At 39.7% G+C, this 17,274-nt stretch overlaps 1 protein-coding gene across 4 annotated transcripts in view; it reads right to left on the bottom strand.

The window, feature by feature from the left end:
- CNTN4 (contactin 4) overlaps nucleotides 1-17,274 on the bottom strand; it is a 985,539-nt gene that overhangs the window by 149,885 nt on the left and 818,380 nt on the right. For all 4 annotated transcript variants that reach the window (XM_047779322.1, XM_047779348.1, XM_047779332.1 and 1 more), the window contains 2 exons: nucleotides 9,655-9,791; nucleotides 6,089-6,218 (listed from right to left, as the gene is read on the bottom strand). In XM_047779322.1, the coding sequence (XP_047635278.1) occupies nucleotides 6,089-6,218; nucleotides 9,655-9,791 (267 nt within the window). The remainder of the gene's footprint in view (nucleotides 1-6,088; nucleotides 6,219-9,654; nucleotides 9,792-17,274) is intronic.

Below are 17,274 nucleotides of genomic sequence, written 5' to 3'. Positions count from 1 at the left end.
CAGTTGAGGCTAGACTTCCAGTTTTAGGAGAGTGGTTCTGAAAGTGTGGTGTTGGACCAGCAGCCTCACCATCACCTGGAAACTTGTTAGAAATGCAAATCCTCAAGCTCTACCCCAGCACTGCTGTCAGAAATTCTAGAAGTAGGGCTCAGTAATTTGTGTTTTAACAAGTCCTCCAGTGATTCTGATGCATGGTAAAGTTGGAGAATCAATACTATAGGTAAACTTAATTGCCTTCTGATCTGATCAGTTAGAACAGTAATTCTCTTGTCATCATACCTGGACAATTTTAAGGAATAACAAGGCCCAGGGTCCCAGGCCCAGAGATTGAATTAGCTGGCATGGAGGATGGTATGGTATGGGCTATTACAAAGCTCCCAGATGACTGTAATCTCCAGCAAACTTGAGAACCACAGAAACAGGGTTTACTGGAGAATTTAGGCTGTCTATATTAAAGGCTTTTGGTATGGATATTAGTTAAAAACAGAAAAATAAGGAGTTCCCATTGTGGCTCAGTGGGTTATGAACCCAACTGGTATTCATGAGGATGCAGGTTCGATCCCTGGCCTTTCTCAGTGGGTTAAGTATCTGGCTTTGCCAGGAGCTGTGGTGTAGGTCACAGACATGGCTCACATCCCCCATTGCTGTGGCCGTGGCATAGGCTGGCAGCTGTAGCTCCAAGTTGACCACTAGCCTGGGAATTTCCATGTCATAGGTTTGGCCATAAAAAGAGAAACAAACAAACAAAACTCAGCAAAATAAAACCACTTCTTTATATTGCTATGAACACTTTTAGATTTGCAAAAAGTTTTCACATGTGATCTTTTTTAGTTTTAATGGAAATAGCCCACTCTTTTTACTGATAAATGAAGGCTTAGTAACCTGTTAAAGATATCAAATTTGAATTTGAGATCCAAGGGCATAGCTTTCCCTCTTCATGTTGAGCTAAGTAAGGTTCCTGCCTAGATGACTACATTAGGATAAGAAAGGCATCCATCCTCTCACTGGATGCTGATCACACTCAGCCCATTTGACTATTTTGTAATCTGGCTCAATGAGGCAGTTGAGAAATCAGACTTAGATGCAGATGAGCACTTGTGAAAGTCCCTGTGAAATAACTTTTAGTTGAGCCTTAATGTTTTCCTAATTTGCAAGCCAAACATTGGGACAAATGCCAAATCAGCCAAATAATTGCTTAAGGCTGCACCTCATTTTAATTGGACCATTGGTTTCTTAATGGTATTGAAGTGTCCTGCCAGGGTCTGATGTCCTCCACCACACAAGCCAGGAGAATCCCCAGGGTCCTGAACCATCATATGGAACTCCTTGGAGCAAGGATACTTCTAATCCCTTATATACTCCTGGCAAAGTCAGGTCATGTTGAAGACCACTGGGAAGACACGAGTTTGCTCTTAGGAACAATCATCCCATTTCAAAATCAAAGATACTCTGGTGACACTGCCCGTTACCACCCAGGCAAACTGGACAAAGTAACCAAGCATCTTGTTTCTGGCACACTTACTTGTCTTCTGCAGAGAATTCTTTTGGTGCCCTCACACATTCTTTATTTCTGGCCCCAGCTTCTGTGAGCATTGGCTGCTTACTCCCTCCAGCTGACCCTTCTCAGGGAAATTGAGAGATTTTGCTTTATCTGCCCTGCCAGTTACCACCACCTCAATGGGGCAGCCCAATGAAAGACTGATACAGAGGTTTTAAAAAAGACTGGCCTACTTGCCTTGGGTGGGAATAATTCTGAGCTGGAGTTTATGCCCCAGGTATTTCCCTCCAGGATGGGATAGGACTTCACCCAAGACTCAGCTCCTCCATCCCCTAGCTTGCTTTCTCTTACAGATTCAATTTTCCCCATGATTATAAGACTCCATTCACTCCAATTCCAGTGCTTTCATGTGTGGAGAGAAGGATGAGATGATGTGACACTCAGGGAACTGTGTAGCATCTCAGGGATGCCTATGAGCATACATCACAGCAGTGAACATAATCCACAACACAGGCTAATCCAATGGAACATCTGGGAACACTCACCTTGAGGAATAATGTACTATTAGTTGTAGCAGGTTGGTCACAAACAAGGACATTTCTATTTGACAGACCCAGGCCTACTCTACCACGCTGACCTCAAGGCAAATGGCTCTGTATGGCATTCGCCCATCCAGTGAATAAATCACCCAGCACCTAAGTTAATTATACAGCAGTTTCAATTCATTAAACGTAGATATGTTACATATACATTAAACACCCAAGACAGAACCCATAAAGCAAGACCAAGGGAAAAGCCTATTAAATATATGCTTCCTAACCATCTCTTATTCATGACATTAGAGCTATTACCTGGCCTGAAAAGGAATCTCCTCTCTAGGATTGGAGGACACTGATGTGTGATGGGTAGCTGAAACCAATATCCTCTTTTTTCCTTCCTTGCACTGAAGTATCTTTTTTAAATTTTGTTTCTTTGTTCAATTCAACCTACCTAAGATTCTAATAGAGGGAGTAACTAACCAGTTATTTGATTCATTAAGAGTCAAACTATTACCATTTGGTAAGAAACAAAGTGACTTGTGAAAACACTCATACTAGAGCTTACCCAAGTTAACCAATATTAATGTGTACGTATTTTTACATAGTCAAATGTCTTCATTCATTTAAGGTGGACTCTAGGGAATTACCCATTCGATACTTAACTTCCCTTCAATTCACTTGGAATATATTAATGTACTTTTTTTTTTTTGGTGGAGGGGTTGGGTGGCAGGAAAAGTAAGATATTAAAGAGGGAACTTCTGAGTTGTTCAAGATCCTCCAAAACTGGCCCTTGATTAAAATTTCCATCTTTCTCTTTCAAATTTAAACTCTGCCTACATGCTTTTTGTATTTTAATCAAATATTTTGAAGAACATTCAGGATTCTCCATGGGCAAGAAACTATGCAGAGATTTTTAAACTTTAAACCTTTGTTCAAGCCATTTTGCTATGATTTGCAATATTCCTGGTCCCCCCACCCTTTTTTTGCCCTGTATAAATATAAATTATTTTTTAAGGCTCAGCTGACTAGCCCAGTCCATTAACTAAATTCTCACCCTAAATTTCTGGAAGACTTACTATTTTTACTACTGTTTTTCCTGTATCATTTATGACATGTCTTACTGTTCTCAAATTCAACATGGTTGAGATGGGGGGGGCTAAATAATTTCTCAGGCATTTTCATCTTATCTTCACTGCTCCAGCTTGCTGATCTCAAGGGATGTACGAACGGCCTCAGACCAGTGATTTATTTGGAATTAGTTCCAAATGGAAATGATTTGAAATAAGCCTCTGAATGTAGGAGCTGAAGCAGTGACTACCATCCCATAGGCCTTGAACCCTGGGTGGGAGGATGGGAAAGGATCTGGTAAAGATCCTGGGATATGTATATCAGATAGAGAGATAGATAATTAGATAGAGAGATAGATGATAGATAAATACATAAGCAGATAGATAGATGGATGAACACATAGGTAGGTGGCAGGTAGTTAGTTTGGCAGATTCATAGATAGATGGATAGATTAGATAGAATAGATAGATAAAGAGACAGAGAGACAGATAGAGATGGCTGTATATACACATACCCATCTCATATATACTGTTATGTTCAGCTGTGGGTAGGTGCTCATTTCACAGCCTTTCTTACTTGACTTAGTCATCCTCTGTCTTTATCCCATGATTATATTCCATGCTTCTCAGTCATTTGATACTAGCAGATTTTCTTATTGTACAAAGGCACCCACAAAATCTTTTAAAATTATAATGGTGTCCCCAGACCTATAAATTGGCAAGCACTTACCCACAAACCCTAGGGGGGATTAGCACAATGTGATTTATTCCTTAGGCCACGTCCCCTCAGGTTTCGCTCTTCTTCTAACCAAGTGACACAAGGTTTAATAAAAAATACATTTCTTTTTGCAAAAAATCCTATGTAATCTACTATTGTGAATCGTGCTCAAAACAATCAGTTCCAACTACCAATAATCATAACCAACCCCAGGCAGGGTGGGACCATCGTGCCTGTCCTGGAGAAAGTTGGAATTACTGTATTCAACATTTATATGATGGCAAGTACATGTGTTTAGGCTTCCAAAAAGGTCTTCCTTACAGGAGGTCAAGCCATGCTGATGATTATTCCGGGAGCGCAGAATTCTCTCAGGCCACTCTGAAAAAGACTGCAGCCTCATAAACTCTCACAAATTCTTGTCTTGGATAGGATGTTGGTTCAAGTAAAGAACTTGGTGAGATGAACAATGGCAGAAGCTTTTCCTTCCTTTTTTACCTTGCACAGGGTGGAAGGACATTCAACTTATCAATGTCGGATCTATATGCTAGGCACCAAGGAGTGAGGTGCAAAGGGCAAGTCAGGGAGTTCTCCCTGTGGTGCAATGAGATCAGCAGCATCTCTGTAGTGCGAGGATGCAGGTTTGATCCCCAGCCCAGCACAGCTGGTTAAAGGATACAGTGTTACTGCAACAGTGGCTCAGATCTGATCTCTGACCCGGAAACTCCACATGCCACAGGGCAGTTTAAAAAAAAAAAAAAAATTCAAGTTAAGACTCTAATTTGAGCAAATTATGAAGATTTATGGAAACTGGGCAAATTATCAAGACTTATAGAATCAACTCTTTCTGTGCGTGTTACTTTTCTCTTAGTTTTAATCTTTCTTTTCTCTCTCTCTCTCTCTTTTTTTTTTTGTCTTTTTAGGGCTGCATCCGTGGCATGTGGAGGTTCCCAGGGTAGGGGTCTAATCGGAGCTACAGCTGCAGGCCCACACCAGAGCCACAGCAACACCAGATCTGAGCCACATCTGCAACCTACATCACAGTTCTCGGCAATGCTGGATCCTTAACCCACTGAGTGAGGCCGGGGATTGAACCTGCAACCTCATGTTTCCTAGTCAGATTCGTTTCCACTGCGCCACAATGGGAACTCCAGTTTTAATCTTTCTATTATGTTCTCCCTAAGAGGAACTGGTGCTTAGATACTTTAGATAAATCCTGAAGTCAGAGGCAAGATTTTTCTAGGAGACAAATGCAAATTGATAGCCTGAAATTTTTTTTCTTCACTGTCCACAGATTTGTTAATTTACTTATGTTTTCAATGACTTACTTAACTCATTAGTTCCTTTTTAAAGATAGTCTCTCAACTCCATCACTCACCAGTCATTCTTACACCCATTCATTATTTATTGAGTATGTACTATGTGCTTCAATATTGTATTGAGTCCTGAGGATTAAATGATAAGTTAAACCAAATGTAGTCCTGATCATGGGGAAGTTAAAGTGCAGTTAAGAGAAAAAGACAGAAAAATCACACAAACATATGTAAAAGGCAATGATAGCATCTGATAGAAAGGACAGTTAAAGGGCAGGATGAAAACCATAATGGGGAGTTGACCTTGGCAGAGAGCCAGGAGTGACTTCCTGAGGAAGCACCCAGGGAGCCAGAAGAGGGAGCCTAGGAAGGAGGCAGTGAAATGAAGAAGGAACAGAGAAGCATTCTAGGCAGAGGAAAGAGTGTGGGCCATTGCCTGTGGAGGAAGGGAGGGTGGTGAAAATGCAGCACAGAACGGTTAGCATTGCTGAAGAGCCAAGGGAGAGGGGCACATGGTGAGAGATGTAGCTGGAGGGGCAGACCACTTGCGCAGTCTATAAAATTCAGATGTGAAAGAACAAGATGCCCTCTGCCAGCTGTTCAAATACACCTTCCCACACCAAGCTCTCCAAGCTCAAGTTTGCACCCTATCAGAGTGATAGCAACAGACTCCAAAGCACTTCAGAAACTTTGCTCAATTTGGAAGAGGGGTCAATAGAAAAATAAAAATGAGAGCCAAGGGAACTGTGTTACCCCCTTTGTAAGCATCAGAAGAAACTGATTTAGAAAGTGATCTCTTACTATTGCTTCTAGAATGCATTCCTTGTTTCTCGAGCAATATTTTCAGTCTAAAGATTTCTTGACCGTTTTTCCTTGGATTGAACACTTATGCCTGGCAAAGCACATGTTAGTTCAGTGATTTAAAGAGTGTTTTTCTTTCTAACATAAAGACTTACCTATAACGCTAAGCTCTGCACTGGAAAAGATAACTCCATGTTTATTTTCTGCCACACACTGATACATGCCAGCATCTGAGAGGTTCACTATTGTTATGTTGAGTGTTCCTTGCTCGATATGAATTCTATCCTGTGAAAGAAAAGAGGAATACAAAACAATGACCTTCTGCAACTGAGACCTTAAGGCAATTTTGCTACATGCTGTATCAAAGGGGCCTAATGGGAAGAAAATAGCCATCATATAAGCAATTTACATAACATGCCTCTTTGTCTGTCAACTAAATTTGTGGTAGGTCAAATGCTAAATGAAACAACCTATATATCAGCTCGTAAATGGAATTTAAATTGTAGGATTCTCTCGAGTTTTCATTGATTTAATAGGGAAACCATTCAGATTAATCTCTCCTCTAAAGAGTGGAACTTGAAAATAAAATAAAATGCCTTTTTTTTTTCCCTCTAAGGTTTTCTTTGTGCTAACTGGAGGTGAAAAGGGGCTGGGAAATGCAAGTAAATTTACTTTTTAGAGTAGTTAAAACATTCAAATTATGAGCAGGCAACATTTTGAAGGTTAACAGGATTGTAATCTCAGATGAAGCAGACAAATATTTAATGTCGGTTGAAGTTTACTAAGAAAAAGAGTAGGTATTAATAATTTAACGTTCCTTACTCGATTGCTGTCGGTGGCATGATCTAAGCTTTGGACCATCTGCTACTAGCAAATCTGAAGAAAGCAAAATCAGTGTATGGAACAACAGACCATCCCCATTCATCAGCCTGAGGCAAGGCAACCTGCATGACCAATTTTTATAAGTACCCCAAAGGATCTCCACTTTCCTAGGGGACCTTCCATTTAAATATGCACAATATATAAAGACATAGTGGTTTTCTGTTTGCCTCAGGGCTGTGATTTAGCTGGGTGGACACCATATTAGGTTTGGGCCCAAATCTAGGCATCTACGTTCCCTTACGTTAAATGAAGGGAAGAAATGCCAGTTACCTGGATTCCTACACTCTAGTGATTTGAGTTTGGCTTCTAGAATTGAGAGAATCATGGGGGAGCCAGAATCCTCCAGCGACAGGGGAGGAAAATGCCAGTTACCTGGATTCCTACACTCTAGCAATTTGAGTTTGGCTTCTAGAATTGAGAGAATCATGGGGGAGCCAGAATCCTCCAGCGACAGGAGAGGAAAATGCCAGTTACCTGAATTCCTACACTCTAGCGATTTGAGTTTGGCTTCTAGAATTGAGAGAATCATGGGGGAGCCAGAATCCTCAAGCGACTGGTCCACTCCCTGTGGGTGGCAGGGAATGGACCAGGTTCATCACATTAGCCTATTTCTGCCTGTCACACTGATAACCCAGACAGTGCCCAGAGTAGGCACTCTTCCCTGAGAGGAAACTGAGCAAGAAAAACTGGCTCTCAACTTAGAGCCTGAGGAAAATGTCAAATTTCAATTAAGATTTGGATTCAATAGAAACAAACAGAAGGAAAATCAAACTGGACACAATTGCTCCTCATTTTGAGGTCCTCCCCTGCTTTGTTCTGAGCTCTCTGTCAGAGGCAGCTCCCGGTGGACAGGCATTCTGTACCCTGTAAAGGAGCCTCCCCTCATAATGTGTTCTACCTCCCAGGTACTCCTTTCTTTTTTTTTTTCTTTTTTTTTTTTATTATTATTATCAGGTACTCCTTTCACAAGCAAGGTACTAGTTCCCTCAGGTGTGAAGTATGATGACAGCACAGCTGAGTCTGTTTCTGGAAAGTGCCCTTGGCTGAAGCAACTTCCCAAATTCAATGACTGGTCAATGTGGGTTACAAAGGCAGGGCCTCCTCTCAATTTGGGAAACTAACTTAAAGGCCACCTGCTCTAGAGCGCCCCCTTCAGGGCCTCTATTGAAATTACATGATTGTTTAAATTCTCCCTCCTAATCTGGCTTCATGGGCTCCCTCAGAGGTGAGGCCCCCTGAAAGCACTCCCAACATACCTTCTGCAGGCAATTCGCTGCTTCAGAGTCTGTTTTGAGAAAATCCAAAGTCACAGGGCTATTTCTGAAATACTTTCAAAGAGGATTTAAGCTTTTCTTCCTTTTGTGCCATATCTCCTCCCCTACGTAACTTCCTTTAGAAATTTTCCATGTAACCAGTTTTGAAAACATTATTCAGGCAAACTTTGGTAGTTCTGAATCCAGGAGACATTTACTATCTGGATCTTGGCTACGTGACTTACTAATGATGCGATATTAGGTGAAATGCTCACTTATGCCCATTTACTGATAAGTTAGCATTTATCTCCTCCTGATGAATATCAGATGAGATAGTGTGTTTAATGGTTGGGTAGGAGAGATGAACACTTGCTGAAGTTGTCTGCGAAGCACACCTTCCAAGTCCTTTATGAATATTACTATAACCTATCATTTCCCCTCACAAAATGAATCATCTCAGTAGAATCTGTATTTAAATGGTTATGTTTCTAAGATTTCTATGGTATTCTTTAAAAAAAAAATGATCTGCTTATCTTTTCAAAATGTCTTGTTTATTTTTATGGGCATGATTTCTTCACTAATCTCTTGGAGCATCCTAAACAGACTTGTTCCTATTTCTTTGTTAGACTGTTCTATAGGTTGGTTCCCTTTCTTAAAAAAAAAAAAAAATTTTTTTTCATATGATTTGGAATATTGGTGTATGGGTTTATTCTGAAAAGGAGTTATTTTTATTTGTCTTTTCCCCCTTAGAAGTTTTGGGCCTGCTTCCACCTCGTCCCTGGGGTGCTGGTCCAAAAACAGATCTACTCATGGCTTCTCTCAGGTTCCGACTTGCAAGGATGCTACTGCAGCGCTCGTCCAGGGCCAGGGGCAGGTGTGAGGGAGAGGTAGAGGGGGGCACAATTGGTACCTTCTACTTCTCTTATTCTATGGTGTCCTATTTAGCCTGGCAGCAATCTGGCTGTTATTTTCTCTTAAGTCTTAGTTATAAGGATACCATACCCTTGTCTCTAGAGAGGATTTTTTTTATACCTGAGCTCTCCACTGCCTGCCCCCAGGTCTACAGCCTGAAGCCTCCAGTCTCTATCATCACTTTTAGTTTTGCTCTATTTCTGTTGCATTGGAGATGTTAAACATGTGTTTCCTTATGTTATGACTTCATCTTTGAGGCAGAGTGGATGTTTACTGGTGAACGTATTTGACCATGTTGTCCACCAGTCTCCCCAGACAGCAGACAAGAATAAAACCACATTGAAGGTGAGAATTTGGATGCTGAGAAGTCTGAATGACTCACTCACTCTTGTTTAGTGTACACACAAGCCTGTGTCTTAGCAGACACAGATCCAGATCTTCAGTATAAGAGAGAGCCAGTACAGATGCCTAACAAGGCTGAACAAGGCTGGAGAATTGGATTTATGTATAATTTCTATTTATCAACTGCATTCACTTTCACTTTTTCTACAATTAATGGCATTTTGTTGCAAATTACTTTGGAAATAACTGGTCATTTTTCTGTTTCCATAGCAACGGGGCCCCATTAAACATTGCAGTCAATATCAAGACACAATTATCATCCATTTGCTTACCCGACTTAACAGTGGATCACCATTTTTCAGCCACCTGTATGTAGGCTTAGGCCTCCCATTGGCTTTACATTCCCAGAAGATATTTTCTTCAATGGCCACATGAATGTCATTTATCTTTTGAATCCAATTAGGTTGAGCTATAGCAGTACACAAAGCAAAGATGTACATTCAGTGTATATTCAATCCCTGTTTATCTTATACAATCAAGGGATAAAACTAGGCTTATACTAAAATTCTTTTCCAGAGAGTACACAAATTACAAGCCTGGCTAGAAGTTCAGGAAGTACTTTTAGAAAACACCCCATCCTCTGTCCAACTCTGGGAATGTCCTGTTTTTGTAGCCCATGTGGCTGATTTTTTTCATCACTAGTGGCAGAATGAATAAAACTACCATTAGCCATATAGTAAAATTAATTCCTCCTCTCAAGTATCTTCTCCTCCTTTTTTCCTTTTAATAGAAATCTCCCACCACCACCATACCATATACAGCTGGGCTCATGTTTTCCTAGGTACACAGTGCATTTCTCAGACTCTTGCAGATGGAATGAATGGTATGGTAACCATGGCACAAAGCCCATACCAATAATATATGCTATGTGTGAAAGTGATGAGAGCAACTTGCAGGTTACTGACTTAATGACACTTGCCCTGGACTCTCATTGCCCTTTCCCACTGATTGGACAAAGTGACCACTGAAATGCTCTGGGCTCAGAGATGAAGTCTTTTGCATAGAATAGAAATGCTGACCTGCCAGTCCTGGACCTTGATTGACCTTGTGGAGCAAAGCAGCTCTGGACCCACCTGACTATTTTTGGAGAGACATATGTGAAAGAAACAAACTTCCTATTTAAGCCACTACATTTTTGGATGTCTGTCGATGCATCATGCAGATAATTTTTGTGACTACTTTCTCCTTCAAGACTATCATCATTTGCTATTATTGACTTATTTCATATGGATAGAATGCTAACCAGAAGTGTGTAGCTCTAGAATCCCAAATCTGTAAATGAGTCCCGTTTGTGTTTTTTTTTTTTTAACAGAATTCTTCCTAAGAAATTAGGTCCTGCCCACAGTTTAACACAGGAATTCAAGACAACACTTAATTCTCACATTGACCCATGTCCTACACCACTCCCTTCTCCAAAATTATGCCACATTTCTCTTGCTTCAATGGAAAGCATATTTCCTGTCCTTGTTCTTAAGGAAAATAAAAACAATGTTAATCCACATTCCATAAAATGTCTTCATCAACATCAGGCTTTCCCTAAAGCACAATCCACGCTATTGGTAAATGTAATGGCAACCATATTTAGGCAGAAGACCTTCAGCTCAAAGTTCATATAGGAGAAAAACACACTTATCATTCTGCAGTGTTATTTTCTCACAGGGTACTTCCATAGGGTAATACCAGCAATGTAAACCTAATAGTCAGAATTGATATTAGCATTTAACTAGAAGACACCACTCAGTATTCCTGACATGTCTCTTGGCTGACTTGACCTCAGTATCTTTATTCTGTGAGGCTACCAATTACCTTTAATTCAAAAGACAATTACTAGTGTTGAGGCCAGGCTATCTTACCTTCTCAATAAGCAAAACTGGAAAAACATTCAACAAGTCACTTAACCAGCAGAGGTCTCTAGGGCTGTGAATACAAACTGCTTTTTCCTTTTTACCATCTATAAGCAACTGCATGTTTTTCAAAGAGAAAAATACAATTTTACAAATCATGCACTGATGGGGATGATACATTGCTGCAGATGAGGGGAGGCTGAAAGGGTCAGCTTTAGAAAAAAGTTGTAACATCAACAAGCATTAACTTGAACGAAGGGTTATAACCTTTATCCTTGAAAGAGCTGAAAGTCTGCCAGTGTTCTTTATCTTCTTGCTGTTAATGCAAAGGGACCTCAAAAAGTAGCTACCTTTTCAGTTCTCTGCTTGGAGAATTTGATGTGTAACTCTGACAGGGCTAATGGCCGTTGTGTGCCTGATTTCACATTCAACCTGCTGAATATTTACCCCCCACAGAGTTTATGAAAACAAAGAAAACAAGAAAAGCTACAGAAATCTATGTGGAATATTAACGACTAAACCAAACTTTTCAAAGAGAGAAAGGAAGGGGAAAAAAAAGGAAGGGCAAATGTAACTTATGAAGCAATGTCAAGTTGGAGTTCAAAAAGGAAACATCAAAACCACGTGCAGAGACAGAGATTTCAATGTCATAGATTTCCTGTAACTCTTGGGCTTATTCATTGCTTTCTTTTAAAAATATAGAAAGCTGGAAGCACAACCTTGCAATCTCAAAAAGGAGATGGGGAAGGAAAGGGAGGGCTTTGAGAGGATTTTGAAAAGACCTTGCAAAATTCTAACTAATTAAACACTTCTGAGGACTCATTCTGTCTCTTCCAAGAGGGTTATGGAGGTTAAGGTTCTTGACAAGAATGCTCAATGGTAGTTACTTGTGCTGGTCAAGGTGAAATCAACAATGAATTCTGCCTTTGTGAGACACTGTCAGGTACTTTCCTTTTTGTTTTCTTTTTTTAAGCAAAATTAATTCCTAAGAGCCAAATTTGAAAAGATATAAACATGTTCCTCTTGAAGTGAATATCTGGACATGGGCCCAGGAGGATCAGGAATGGAATATCATATTCTATAAATGGCAAGGAATGAGATAATTTTTCTTTTAACATCCCAATTGCATATCTACAAGGCAAAAGCCCACACAGTGAAGGCTTCTCCTGCTACTCACTTACACTGGATGAATCATATCTAGGTGGGGAGTTTTTTGGAAAAAGTCCTATGTCTGATGGAAATTGTTCTTATCTCTATGTATCTCTTCTCTTTTTTAACTCAATTTAAACTCATTGGATAACATACGGTCCATTTTAGTGCATAGCAGAAAATATTGTTTCCTTTAAAAAACTGTTTATAATGCATATGGGTCCATGGTATTCATTGCTTAATATCTAGGTCTGACTACATTTTATAATTATATGGCAATAAAAACATTCTGGAGTTTTCACTGTGGCTCAGAGGGTTAAGAACCCAACATAATCTCCATAAGGATGCAGGTTTGATCCCTGACCTCACTCCATGCATTAAGGATCTGGTATTGCTGCAAGCTGAGGCATAGGTTGCAGATGCAGCTTGGATCTGGTGTTGCTGTGGCTGTGGCTTAGGCCTCAGCTGCAGCTCTGATTTGACCCAGAGCCCAGTAACTTCCATATGCTTCAGGTGTGGCCATGAAAACATTAAAAAAAAAAAAAGTAAAAAACTTCCATGGATAAAAAATAGCTCCAAGAAGGCCTGAACAGGTTGATTCCAACCTATTATTTCAGAAGTTAGGTCTAGATGCCTTATGTCTAAATCCCAAATACTAAAACAGAATTAATTGCATCCACATATTAAAACAGTATCATCTGTTTTGGCCTTTATGATCTTTCAAAGTTTGAATAGAAGAATATTCCCACTAAAACATCTCAAGTTTTGTTTTTAGGATTCAAATTCAAATATAAGGTTAAATGGTTGTGTTTTATTTGACCCTATGACACTGTTAGTCTCTTGGATAGATGAACAAGCTCTTCTTTCAATCTTCTGTTCAATAACTGCTGGAAATGACCCAAGTCAATGTGTAGTCGAGCCGCTGGAGTCATGCAAGCATCTCAACCAATAACAATTTATAATACAGACAGATATAATCTGAACTTAGTGGTCAAACAATTCTCAGAGGTATCTGCCTCTCTCGCTGTCTAAACCAGAAATCTCTAATAGAAAGAAATGGTATCATGAGCCTTAAACCTTAGAAATTTAAAAATCTAAAAGCAAGGATATAATGGGGAAAAACCATCTACACTGATACTCCAATGGTGACTCGTAGCCATTCAAAATTATTTCTGGTTGCTTACACAGCCTTGGAGAAGGTGAATCATCCCCATGGAATGCAGAGGTTTGGCTAAAGTTACTTAAGATTTATATTGGTAGCAAGCTTTATGAGCCTGAAGATAATTATTTGGCTTTATTTCACCATGTACATAACATAGTTGCTTCCCAAATCTTGATCTCCAGCCTGGAATTTTGGACTGTTGACAGAATTATTGAGATAGTCTCAATAACTCTACCTTGAATCTAATATTCCCAGTATTGGCACGTGACCTCTTCACTTTCTAAGCTTACTATAGAGAGTTTTCCAATTTACCACTACAGTCTTAAACTCCTGATTTCTCATTTGCAAAATCCACTGAAAGGAAGGATCAGCTTAATAGGAAATGCCTGTGTTTTCTGTGGTGGGGTCCAAATTTGATACCCTATTCCGCCATCACAACCATACTCTCCACTCCTTAGAGCCTACACAACAGCAAGCATCAGCCTAATAAGGGGATTCAGATTCAGTTCTATGAAGCACAGAGGGGTATCTTTCAACTAGAACTGCCTTCCATTGCTTTAAATACTGAGAATTTCCCTTTGAAGAAAAAGAAGTGATGTGGCAATTTAACAACACATCCACTTTGAAAATACAATTTTGAGGTATCTGAAGCTTGTCTTTTTCTAAAAAGAGCTTTGAATTTGGAGCCTGGAGATTGAGGACTTCAGTTTTCTAATTTGAATTGAGGGGAGGTTGGATTTGACGGTGTCTAAAGTCCTTTAATTAAACCTTTACTTACCACTTGAACCATCTGAATTCTTGGATCTCCTGAGTTCTCTGTTATTTTTTTTTAAATTTTTTTGTCTTTTTACCTTTTTTAGGGCCACTCCCTCGGCATATGGAGGTTCCCAGGCTAGCGGTCGAATCGGAGCTGTAGCCACTGATCTATACCAGAGCCACAGCAACGCGGGATCCCAGCCGCATCTTGGACCTACACCACAGCTCACATTCTTAACTCACTGAGCAAGGCCAGGGATCGAACCCAAAGCCTCATGATTCCTAGTCGGATTTGTTAACCACTGTGCCATGATGGGAACTCCATGGGTTCTCTGTTAATTAGTGCTTTACATCAGACTTTCCTATTTTTTTAATTTATTATTATTATTATTATTATTATTATTATTATTATTATTTTGTCTTTTTAGGGCTGCACCTGTGGCATATAGAAGTTCCCAGGCTAGGAGTCTGGTCAAAGCTGTAGCAGCAGGTCTACACCACAGCCACAGCAAGACCAGATCTGATCTTTGATAGCAACCTACACCACAGCTCATGGCAATGCCAGATCCTTTACCTCCTGAGTGAGGTCAGGGACCAAACCTGCATCCTCTTGGATACTATTTAGGTTTGTTACTGCTGAGCCACAACAGGAACTCCCAGACTTTCCTACTGATGGTCTCTTCATCTCTTTGGAAGTTACATGGCATTTTCATGTCTGGCAAGGGCAGAGGAGGTGCCATCAGGCCAACGGTCTCACAGACAACAAGGATAAGCCACTATGGAATATAACAACCAACTTCATGAAGGTACACTTAAAGACAACCAAAAGCAGGTATTTTTCTTTCTATTAACAGGCATTTATTAATAAATAAAACAGATATGATTGTAGGAAGTAATCCATGAGTGAGATTATAGGATAGGATGCATGAATGTGCTTTGTTCACTGTAAATGATGTATGAACTAAGAGAACATTACCATCATTTAATGTTTTTAGGCTATTTAAAGTAATCTCTCATGTGGTTCCATCCAATTTTCTCACTCTCTTTCCAAGCCTGCCCAGTGAACACACTGCTCCTGTCAAATAAGAATCCTCTTTGTCCTCAAATCTAGTAAGCCAGTTCCTGCCTCTTATCTTTATTCATAACATCTTGTCTTTCTAGAATGTTCTCTCCCCTTCATCCACTAATCAGTGTTCACTCTGCAGAAACACCTCCTCCATGAAGCCTTCCCTAATCTGCCAACTTCTTTCCTCCTGAACACATACAGTTCATTAGGCACAAAGAGCACAACTTTTCTGTGCCATCATTTATATGTTTTTTGTGTGGGTTGGTTCAACTGTCTTATTGCTAATAACCAATTTCTATAAAAGTACACATTTTTTCTTTTCTTCCCAGATGTGGTATAGTCATTTCAGAACTTGGGAAATAAATCAAGGAATAAAAAAGAATTGGAAATTAGCAACATGTTCATTTTTAAAAAAAGGCCTTAAGGCTGGTTCACTAAGCCTACTTCCACCCAATGAACCAAGCCATTATCTAGCCTGAAACAGACTAATTTATTTACATTTATTTTCAATCCTCAGCTCAGTCACTGCCTAGTGTTTCTCTGAAGGTTCACTTACTGGGTTGAATTCATCCCTTTTTCCATCCCCTAGCCACCTTCTGTGTAAAATACTACCAATCATGGATGCTACGTGTTTACTGAATATCTCAATCAGCATCCCTTTTATATATATATTTGTCAACCTCATAACAACCTGAAAGTGTAGTGTCATTTTATCCCCGTTTTGCAGATGAGATCCAGAGTCATTAAAGTCCAGATTGAGAAAGTGGCTGAGTAAGGAATGGCACATAGGCTTGCTTGGCTTCAATATCTGTATCTATAAGCTCTCAAAACATGCCCCTACCATCAATGGCAATGGGAATATTCTTTTGGGCCCATGGTTCCCAAAGTGTGGTCTAAGGACCACTGGGGTTTCCCAAGTCTCTTTCAAGGAGCCCATGAGGGCTTTTCCTTTCACCTGCACAACTGCGTGAGACCAGATGTTCTTTGTATACTTCAACCAAAACAACAATCATGACAGATTCAATACAGAAGCAGGTACAAGCATCTAGCTCTCTTAGGGTAAGACAAACATTAAAGAGATAAACAAAACCTAAACAATGGCACTTTTTTTTTTGTTTGGAAAATTAAATTTTTCTTAAAATATTTTCATTATGTTAACAAGCACTGGTTATGTTACTGTCATTTTAAAAGAAAGTACTAAATTAAATTCTCAGTATTAACTTCTGATAGGTATATATTGGTAGATATAGTCTGCAAAAACACAAGTTCTTTGGAGTACTCAATAATCTTTCAGAGTGAAAAGGGGGCCTGTAACCCAGAATCTGAGAACTCCCTCTTTCAAGAAGCACAGAAACTTTCAGATAAATGAATCCAAACTTGCTACAAGTACATTTAAACAATGCTCCTTGATAGAAAAAAATTGTAACAGTTGCATCTGCCTTTTGTGACAATACAGAGTGAGAGAACTGACTCGATACACTGTGTGTGATGTGATGTTTTCTCTGTCTGAAGTTTCTCAGGGTTAGGACCCTGTACCCCAACTCTGGTATCACTTCCCAGGAATCATTACTTATGACATGTTCTCACTGTGCATCCCTTGAAAAATTGCAGCAACCCACTTAATTGGAACTGTAGATGAAGACAATAAACACTGTTGACTTTATCTTAAGTGACACTGATGGGAACTGAGGGTCTCAACATCAATTTTGTCTAGGACAATTAAGCAGACTACTGCTTTACTGCAAAATTACCTTATCCACTGTGTTCATTTTTGGGGTCACTCTGTCCTTTAAGCCAAATTGTGGGGCTGAATATTACCTCGTAATCACATATACATAGCACATTTGTGATGAAATTAGTATGCAGTGTATTCACATATTGATGAACTTAGAGGTATTTAAACACCATGTGCAGT

The sequence above is a fragment of the Phacochoerus africanus genome, chromosome 1 (genome assembly GCF_016906955.1).
Source record: "Phacochoerus africanus isolate WHEZ1 chromosome 1, ROS_Pafr_v1, whole genome shotgun sequence".
NCBI lineage: Eukaryota > Metazoa > Chordata > Mammalia > Artiodactyla > Suidae > Phacochoerus > Phacochoerus africanus.
This window is presented reverse-complemented; position numbering and strand designations above follow the sequence as displayed.